Raw genomic sequence first — 9,795 nt, forward strand, 5'->3', positions numbered from 1 at the left:
TTTATGTTTTTGAGAACAAATAGCACAGAATAAGACAAATAGCACTATTTAAGATTTAAAGCAAATCATTATTTAAAAATTACCATGTTGGTACTATACAACTATGTAGTATGTATACAACTGCACCACTGCGGTTATAAGTTATAACAGCTGTATAAGCATGATTAGTATTAATTAATTAAATTACCCACTTGTTTAGCGGCCCATACACGATCAATATTCGATATTGACAATATTATGTCCATCGTCCGTGGACCGTGGGGGTCGGTTGCTTTATATACTTGACAATTTATCGACACGATATTTTTTGTATGGAACAGAGTGAAGGGAATTAATAATTAATCATTTTATGTCCATGTACTATTGTCATATTGCCATATTGGAATCCAAAATCCCAAAATATATTATTAACATATTTTATTAAGTGATTCACCAATTTAGTTCGGAAGATTGTAATTTTCACTAAAACAAAGATATGAAGGTAATTTACATCAACTTCGGTGGCCGAGAATAGTGCTTCTAATTTTCACCAAAATTAGAATCTATGTATTAGATTATTTCGTAGGTAACTTCGATCTTTGTTGACGTCGAGACTAGATGGTCTCGAATATTATAATAATTTTTCGGGTTTTCCTGTTTATCACTTATAACCATAACTAAAATATAGATATTTATTTAGTCATGGTTATCACCCAATCACCATTTTTAAGCACTACCAAATACCATACTTAGTACAAACATTTTAGAGTAAAAACGGCAGGGTTCTTATTAAAAAAAAACCGAAGTTTGTATCACACGATCACCACAGGACACTCTTTAAGCAGTACAAAAAATCTCAAGGAGTGAAAAATATAGTCTTTTGGAATTTGAATAAATTAATTATTTAAGGACATCATGAGGGTGAGTATGCTTGGTTAGGTTATAATCACGCTGTATACATGATATAACCACAGATTATATGAATATATATGATGTAACTATATTATGGCTGTATCAAGATATCTTCTCTACATCGTGGGCTGTATATACATAATATTACACGTAGAGCGTAATGGCGCCTGCACACCTCTTCATATTCGTAGGATCAATATTATTGGAACAAAAAATGAACAAAACAAATATCATGGATTTATCATAAATCCGTAATTCATAGCAAGCACTGGGGTATCGCTGGTGTGGTGAATATATGCACCTTGGGGTGGAATTCTCTCACCCGGACGTTTGTACCCAGAATCCTGACCAATGGGGCTATATCCATGGATAAACAGCCGACAGGTACTTAGATAGTTGGACATATAGTAGATATAAAGAGGAATATAGTCGCGACGTCGTTGATCAGGTCCGTGCCCCCGGCCCCGTGGTCCGTCAGTTGTACAGGTGGTTCAGGTTCAAACGTTTGCTTATTGTTAAAATATAGACCACATCGATTTTTTTCTGCTTGGATTTAAAATGTTGACCTTTATCTAGGTCTCCTAAAACTAGAAAAAAGAATTATCTAAATTATTGATACGGTACGTTTAATTGTAGGTACATATTATACATATGATTTATAATTAATAATCTTAGTATACTAGTATACATACATAATATTTAAAAATAACGTAGTTTGTACTTGTATCATAGAATACTTTTAATTATTTCATCTATTCTATGTTTATTCTTGAAAACCTAAATTGTTGAGTATTTACTATTTATAATTATTGGTAATGTTAATGTTTAATTTTCAAGTATTTGTAATCGTTTAATAATCGTATATATTAAGATTTTTATTTATTGGTTGGTTAAAGTAATAGTTATATATTTATATTATACATATTTTATAATATTATGCTTTACTTATTAGTTATTAGTTCAAATATTTAAATTACGAACTATAGTCTATAATTAAATCAATATCTATATCTATATTTTGCGATTCAATATAAGTAACCAGTTACACAGAATATAATAATATTTGATATAATTATACAAACTTCTGATTTAATGGATACGGACAACAGGTTACCTGTAGGTTGTAGTTGATAACATTCTAAAGTTATAAATACAATATTAAACGCAACATTTATCATAACGATTTTATGCTGGTACCCAGTGCCCCAAGGTGGAATTAAATTTTAAATTTCCCGGATTAGTATTGGTGTAGTTATAATTAAACCGTTGTCGCCTGTCACTACAGACAACATTAACCCTACTACTTACTAGTCTACTCGCTGGTCGCTACTATCTACTCGGTGTCTCAGACGTCTCAGTACTCAGTAGTAATTAGTCAATTATTGTCATTTGTCCGTTGTCTGTCGTCTGTGGCTAGTCCACCTGTACCGCTCGCGGTATAAGTTGCGATCGGTAGTTCATCTTTTTTCTATGCCAGTAACCTGTGGCAATAAACTAGAAGTGTCTGTAATCTGTTGTTGTTATAATTAAGTTCTGTGAAGTAAGTTATACTTTCTCTGAAGTTCAATATGCACGTACCATAGAAAATAGGTAACTTAATGAAACAACTACTGTAATTTATTGAAATATTATTAAGTTTGTATCATTATTATTGTTTAATTTTGATAAACCCATTTTGCATATATTTTGTACATACATTTTATTGGAAGTTTATTAGAAAACAATGGGAAATGAAAACAATATAATATACTTAATAAACTAATACAAATTAAAAACGATTCTACATATTTTACAATAAGATCAAACTGGACTATTTTAGGATCTTATGATATTTGTGTTATTTTAAAGGTACTAATATGGGTGATTCAGACATTTTGACCCCTCTAATAAACAGTCAGGATTCTTTGAGCAGTCAGGATCAAATATCTAAGCCGGAGAATACTAATGCATGGGGACGTCTATATCCAGAGAACGAGTGTTTAAAAATTGAAGGTTTGTCTGTTTATTATTGTTTAATTTTATGCATGATAAAATTATTATTGTTGTGATAATGTGACATATGCCATTTACGTTCATATAATAAATATTCTAAATTTTGTATTTATTTTAGACCTAGTGAAGGATAATTACAACGCAGGTCGCCAAACTAACGATGTTGACTTTCAATTTACAAAACAATGTTTTAGTTTAAAAGTAATGAATCATATTAGCAAGATTCATTTCATTATAAATCGTGAAAAGATTGGGACATTAGGTTATGTAGTATTTATTACAGACAGGAGTGCAAATGGCACATTTTTAAATGGTGAAAAAATTGGAAAAGACAATCGTTGGATTTTATCGAATAATGACAAAATTGCTGTTGTTTCTAAAGCAAATTATGGTAAAATTTTAATTAGTATTTAATAATTACCTACATTAGTTTTTAAAAACTTACCATAAATATTTTATATTCATTTTTGTAGTATATACATTTACTGATAAACGTTCAGATTATTTAAATTGTCCGCAAAAGGTCAGGGAACAATTTGCTGTTTATGGTATATTGGGTAGAGGAACTTTTGGTGAAGTCCGATTAGCTTTTGAAAAAGTAAGTTTTGTCGAATTAATAGAATTTAATTTTATGTTTTAACATTTTATTGCCTTGACCGGAACATTTGTAATATTATGTATATTATGTATATCATTCATGATTTGTATATATTTACATACCTAAATATAATTTTTAGATTCTGATCGCTCTGATGAATGTATTGATTTTACAGTGATGTTGTACAGTTTTTTTATTTTTGTCACCAACCGTTTGGGGCAGTAAAACTGCTTCGATATTCTTCAACAGCATCTTGTTTGATGGGAAAGTGAATCTAGTTGGTATAATCGAAAGGTCAAAATTTAAAATTCCCAATAGTTCCAGGAAAAACATTATAAAAATTAAGGGAAACGAGAATTTTTATGCAAAATCGGTTTTTCACAAAATCGATCTTAGTTTTTGAAGTAACTTTTTTTTAAGTAACATTTTCAGTTTCCAATTTTGTTAGTCTTTTTTCCTATGTATGTCAATAAAAATACAAGGGAGCAACTATATTGGTACAATGACAGTTGAAAATCATTAAAAATCCTGAGTCACGGTTTTTTTTTAAAAGCATTTAAAGTTCAAATCTTGACAAAAAACGGAAATATCACGAAACTTAGCAAATTATTTTGAGTTGAGAATTCATAAAATTTTTTCTTTCAAATCCAAGATTTGAAAATGTTAAATAACATTATTCATAAATTTGTCTACCTTTATGAAAAAAAAAATGTCTACAAGAAAGTCAAATTAAGTTTTTATGAGCGTTTAAAGTTTATATTTTTACAATGTTGGATATTCACTCGATTTCTCTTTCAGCGATTATGTTATTTTATTGTTATTCAAAAACAAATTACTGTAAATACATGAAAATTTAACTGAATGTTTATATTTTAATTTTCTATACACCATGACATTTTTAAAATAATTTAACTCTTTTTGAGATGTTTACGGACATTGTCAGTTTTCAATTTTTATTTGTTTTTATTTGTTTTTATTTGGTAAAAAAGCGTGAAAATTTAATGCAATGCTCCACGTAAATAGGTTATTAATAAATTAATTTATTAACAATAATATCATCAAAGATACTTAGTAATATCATAGGCTGACTGACCGTTTTTGCTCAGAATCGTTTTTCTTATTCATTGATATTATATCATTAAATTCAAATTTAACACTATCTATTACGGCGACCAACTTGTAACCTACTGTACAGCAGAGCGACATCCACTGGCCCTCCTTTTTTTTTTAAACTATCCAATGGCCTTTTTTTATTACAACGATCAATGATCTTTAACAGTACATTTCAGAAGTGTACATAAATATTTTAGTAAAAACATACAAAAACATGTTTGGTTATCACTCCTAGTAGAGAGGTTCCGGCCATAGTCTAATATTTTTTACTACGTCATATGTGTGTTAGATGAATCATAGCCTTAGTTATTTTATTGTTATTCAAAAACAAATAACTGTAGAAACATGAACATTTTACTAGGTGTTTTTATTTTCATTTTCTATATACAATAAAATTTTGAAATATTTTAACTTTTTATGAGCTGTTTACGGACATTGTCAGTTTTCAATTTTCTTAGTTTTTTTTTTCTATAAATATCAATAAAATTTTATTTGTTGGGTAAAAATGCATGAAAATGTAATATATTGTTACAATAGCAGTTGAAAAATATCAAAAATACATAGGTATACAATGATTTTTTTATAAGTATTTAAAGTTGGAATTTTGACAAAATTTAATAATTTTTTATATACAATTTTCAACTCGTATAGGCAATATCATAGACTGACACTCAGAATATTATTGAATTCAAATTTAATATTTTAAGTGTCATTACAGTGACCCACTTATAACATACTGTACAGCAGAGAAACCTACTTGCTCACCTATTTTAAATTTAGAACAATATTAACACATCTATATACAGGATGATTTTTTTTGTACTACTTAAAGTGTGTCCTATGGCAATAAAAACTTCTGTTTTTCAAACGGGAATTCCCTTTTTTACTCTAAATGATTTGGCGGATATTTTTTTTGAACTAATTGATGAACCTAATTCAAAATTTGAATAAGTATTTTCTTGGTTATTAAAATGTTTGTCTCCAGCTTATCTCAGATATTTAGTATTATTTAAAATTTTAATCTGGTAAAGATATTTTTTGGCCATATATTATAGACTAGAATGGAGGGGTATATTATTTTACACAAATATTTTAAACTCTACCTATTCAGCTAGTATAGTATATAAGTAAAAGTTTAAAATGCATTAATCCTAATCAAGTAAAAGAGCTCATTCTATTTTTTCTGTATATACATTCTTATACTCATAATATGTTAACTTAACATTTAGGTTTTAATTTATGAATTGTTATTTTTTTTTTTTCTAGAAAACTTCAAAATGCTTTGCATTGAAAAAAGTGAATAGGGAAAGTTGTATTGTGTTAAGGGAACCAGATATTTTATCAAGCTTATCTCATGTAATTTTATTGAACTTTATATAATTATTGCATACAATTTGTATTTTTTGTTATATGTTACTATCAAAGCTTTTATGTCTAGCCGAATATTGTTAACATGGAAAATTTCATCGATACTACTGACGCAATTTACATCACTTTGGAATATATGCCTGGAGGAACTCTAAAGCAACTAATAGAAAATACAAAACGTTTAAAAGAATCGGAATCTAAAATAATTTTGTATCAAGTTGCTCGAGCTGTTCAGTACTTACACAATAGATCAATTGCTCATAGGGATCTAAAGGTAATTTTATAAATTTTAAATTTTTTGATTATTATATGTAATTTAAAATGAGAGCATATTATATTTAAATTAATTTATATTTTATGAAATTGATAATTTCACATATTTTTTTTTTATTAATTTCAGCCAGGGAACATTTTACTTTCCATCAAGTCTCCTACAAGTGTTGTAAAATTGGCCGATTTTGGCCTATCTAAGAAGATAACTGAAAACACACATTTAAAAACATTTTGTGGTTCATTAGCATACCTTGCACCAGAAGTATTTTTGAATAGAAAAAATATTGCTCAATCGTGTATTAAATATACTAATAAAGTAGATTCATGGAGTTTTGGTGTTATTTTATATGAATGGTAAACAACTGTATATTTATATTCTAATTAATTTACAAAACCATATGACAATTTAAAAATATTAATTTTTTTTTTATAGTTTAAGTGGTTATAAACCTTTTGCTGGTGATCATATTGAAGAAAAGATTTGTAAAGGAGTATACAATATAACTAAACTTAAATTGTTTAACACTTCAAATGGTGCACAAGATATAATCAAGCAGTTATTAACAGTTGATTATAATATGAGGTTTGATTTTGATAAAATATTGAAACACATTTGGTTTGAAAAAGATATGTTGATGAAGGAAAAAGTTGGAAACCTTATTGCTGAATTTTCAAATGGCTTAAAGCCAAGTAACAAATTTACAGCTAATAAAGAAAATGTCACTAAAAAAATAAAGTTTTGTTCTTGTCTTACACAAGATACTTGTTCCGAATCTGAACATACCTGAATAGATTTAAATATATATTTATAAGACATTTTTTTTTCAGAACTATTTTTTTTTGTTTATTGTTATGAATTATTACTTAATTATGTTAAGTTTATTTTAAATTGTATACATTATTTTTCTGTTGTTGGCTGTATATAGTTATTGAAGTCAAGATTCTGACTATTTATTCAATTAATATTGTGTTTAATATTAAAATAATGACATAATTTATACTTTGACGCTTTAACAATTTTTATTCTTAAAATCTTAATATAAACATGAAGTATTAAAGGATATTTATGAAACTCCATAATCATTAATACTTAATATACATTTATTATCTAAAGGTATATATACACTTTTTGGAATATTTATACACATCTGCTGTTGTTGATTTATTATCGTAGTGATCATTAATCTTGTGTTGGGTATATGAAACCAATATTTTCCAATAGCGGGCTTGAAATCATTTGTAAAATCACAATTTTTTACAGCTAAATTTGTTACCAAAATTGTCGCATTTTTATTGCATAAATATTTTAAAACTGAACTTATATGATTTATATAGCATAAACCTAAAAAAAAAAAATAAAATAAATTTATTAAATGATATTGGGATTAGTCAAATATTTTCAATTTACCATCATTCTTATAAAATCCTATAAATGATAGGTATAGTGCAGGTAGAGAATCTATGATTATGATAGGGTCCAACTTTTCTTTTAGACCATGTAAGCAAGTAATTAAATTGTAAATGTCTATAACCGAGTACACATAAATTTTCTTCAAAATATCATTAATCTATAAAAATATTACAAAATTAATTTTCAATAATAATTAAATGTTATTTTTAACATACATACTTCATTATTTTTCATATTTTTATTTTTCAACATTTGTTTAATTCTTTTCACTGAAAATTTGTTTTTAGTATCTATGTAAACTATATCTTTTTTTGTAGTTATTATAATATTTAATAGAATACTAATACATAGTTGGGTTTTTCCACAAGCAGATGGGCCACACAGTTCATATATGTTACCAACAAATAATCCTCCATCAAGTAGGTTATCTAATCTAAATAATTTTAATTTCATTAATAGATATATACTTTAAACAAACATTTCTTATTACTTAAGAATTCCAGTTTGAATGAATGTCGATAATGTTTTACTTAAATAAAGTGTGTATCCATTAGTTAATGGTGATGAACACTTTACTGTCATGGTATCTTTTAGTTTTGTTATTTCCTGAAAAAAAATAATTAATTTTAGGAAACCTACATAAATGGTGGAATTTAAACAATATAACTAAATTTAACTGTATAACATGTTAGCTATTCTACGACTTAATTTAATTGATATTTAATATTCTTAATGGATGCATTTAAATACCTTCTGTAATATCAACAAAGGTGGACAAGTTAATGAAAATAATAAACTCAAGTTAGAAGTTAATAATTAACAAACAATTTATTTAACTATCTAAGTTTAGACAGCTTATTAGTAATATGGAAAAAAATATTAGGTGTTAAAAAAAAGTGTATCTACTTTTTAATAACATTTCAACTAGTTAATACTCACCTTAGATATTAAATGTAGTGTTTTAATGATAGCTATACTTAAGGTAATCCAAATTAGGATAGGTTTTTAAACATAATATCTAATATTAGCATAAAGGTGACTGATTAAGTTTTATACTACTTTAGCATCTATGAGGGCGGGGGCAGATAAACATCGACTTAACAGCCTACTGTAAATGTAAAATTTTAATATATTTTTTTTATGTGCAGCCAAAAAAGTTATTTGGGGGGGGATGGGTGCTTAGCTAAGGGGGTAAAATCTTTATGTATACACTTGATGGTTAAGCTTTAGCCTGCATAGGTATTACATAAAATTCAATAAATTCATATTAAATAATAAAGTCTATACTTATTGAAGCAATTACCTTGCATTTTAAATTGCATACGCTTTGCAAATTGGAAGTTTTCTTTTGGAGGAAGTCGTTCACCGTACAAATGTTTTTCTCGAATAAATTATTGAGAACGTTTTTGTTAGATACCAGAGGAACGTTCAATCGAATCATTTTCGGTAGTTTTATCGGTAACGCAAATACGCAATTAGAACTACATAATAAATTTTATCAATCCTGCGGTATATGCATATTGCATTACTAATAGACATTAAATGAATGCACTGAAGTCTATACAGTTCAGTGAACAAATGTGAGCAGTTGTTGTTACGGTCGAATGAAGTATGAACGGTTGATTATTTTCACGTACTATGCCAGTATGGACTATGGAGTAAGGAGTTCCGCACTTTATAGGTAGCAATTAACAATGAACGAGTAGTTGATCTTATAAAAGCCGGCAGCTGGTGTATGATGCATCCGAGTATCGTGTCCTTAGTCGCCAGTCGGTTTGGCATGTCTCACAGTTCATAATAAACGTATACAGCTTACAGTTAAACACATGTCACATACACTTAAGAAATATCTTAGATCGTATTATTATACTAGAGACTAAAAATAGTAAAAATATAGAATAGAGTAATTTAAATTTTAAGCAAACATTTTAAACCGTGATAGGCCTGTTGTGATACGCTTCATGAAAAATAACTAAATTCATACATAACCTAATACATTGGGTTTTGAATGTGCCCGGGAAACTGAATGGCACAGCGGAATTTTGCGTTGTTTACGTCTGGGTCGCAAGGGTTGGTGACACTGCGGCTCTTGTTATTGTTCCGGGACTCGGTCGGCGGGGGGACGCGCCGCCGCCGTGAAGTTTTTGTT

General features: G+C 27.8%; 2 protein-coding genes across 7 annotated transcripts; one reads left to right on the forward strand and one right to left on the reverse strand.

The window, feature by feature from the left end:
- Positions 1–1,115: 1,115 nt before the first annotated feature.
- LOC132948968 (serine/threonine-protein kinase Chk2-like) lies at positions 1,116–7,236 on the forward strand. 5 transcript variants are annotated; one of them, XM_061019695.1, is made up of 8 exons: positions 1,116–1,275; positions 2,740–2,883; positions 3,002–3,274; positions 3,357–3,481; positions 5,861–5,950; positions 6,033–6,236; positions 6,363–6,589; positions 6,669–7,236. In XM_061019695.1, the coding sequence occupies exons 1-8, from the start codon at positions 1,257–1,259 to the stop codon at positions 7,021–7,023; spliced, it is 1,437 nt and encodes a 478-aa protein (XP_060875678.1). In that variant the 5' UTR covers positions 1,116–1,256; the 3' UTR covers positions 7,024–7,236. The 5 variants fall into 5 exon arrangements, with proteins under 5 accessions (XP_060875678.1, XP_060875682.1, XP_060875679.1 ...); XM_061019699.1 differs by lacking the exon at positions 1,116–1,275 and adding an exon at positions 1,312–1,523; XM_061019696.1 differs by lacking the exon at positions 1,116–1,275 and adding an exon at positions 1,313–1,511.
- LOC132948970 (DNA repair protein RAD51 homolog 4) lies at positions 7,151–9,676 on the reverse strand. Of its 2 annotated transcripts, none has more exons than XM_061019700.1 (5): positions 8,950–9,676; positions 8,137–8,252; positions 7,866–8,079; positions 7,644–7,803; positions 7,151–7,577 (listed from the first exon to the last, which is right to left on the reverse strand). In XM_061019700.1, the coding sequence occupies exons 1-5, from the start codon at positions 9,085–9,087 to the stop codon at positions 7,300–7,302; spliced, it is 906 nt and encodes a 301-aa protein (XP_060875683.1). In that variant the 5' UTR covers positions 9,088–9,676; the 3' UTR covers positions 7,151–7,299. The 2 variants fall into 2 exon arrangements, with proteins under 2 accessions (XP_060875683.1, XP_060875684.1); XM_061019701.1 differs by lacking the exon at positions 8,950–9,676 and adding an exon at positions 8,586–8,879.
- Positions 9,677–9,795: the final 119 nt, after the last annotated feature.

Source organism: Metopolophium dirhodum, chromosome 7, assembly GCF_019925205.1.
Source record: "Metopolophium dirhodum isolate CAU chromosome 7, ASM1992520v1, whole genome shotgun sequence".
Lineage (NCBI taxonomy): Eukaryota > Metazoa > Arthropoda > Insecta > Hemiptera > Aphididae > Metopolophium > Metopolophium dirhodum.

Excerpts from the sequence above, each read along its gene's own strand:
- LOC132948968 (XM_061019695.1), top strand. Across the intron at positions 2,884-3,001 it reads CGAGTGTTTAAAAATTGAAG|ACCTAGTGAAGGATAATTAC; the intron begins GTTTGTCTGTTT and ends TATTTATTTTAG. Across the intron at positions 3,275-3,356 it reads TGTTTCTAAAGCAAATTATG|TATATACATTTACTGATAAA; the intron begins GTAAAATTTTAA and ends TCATTTTTGTAG.
- LOC132948970 (XM_061019700.1), bottom strand. The coding sequence starts at position 9,087 with ATGATTCGATTGAACGTTCCTCTGGTATCTAACAAAAACGTTCTCAAT. Across the intron at positions 8,253-8,949 it reads TATGCAATTTAAAATGCAAG|GAAATAACAAAACTAAAAGA; the intron begins GTAATTGCTTCA and ends ATTTTTTTTCAG. Across the intron at positions 7,578-7,643 it reads AGGATTTTATAAGAATGATG|GTTTATGCTATATAAATCAT; the intron begins GTAAATTGAAAA and ends TTTTTTTTTTAG.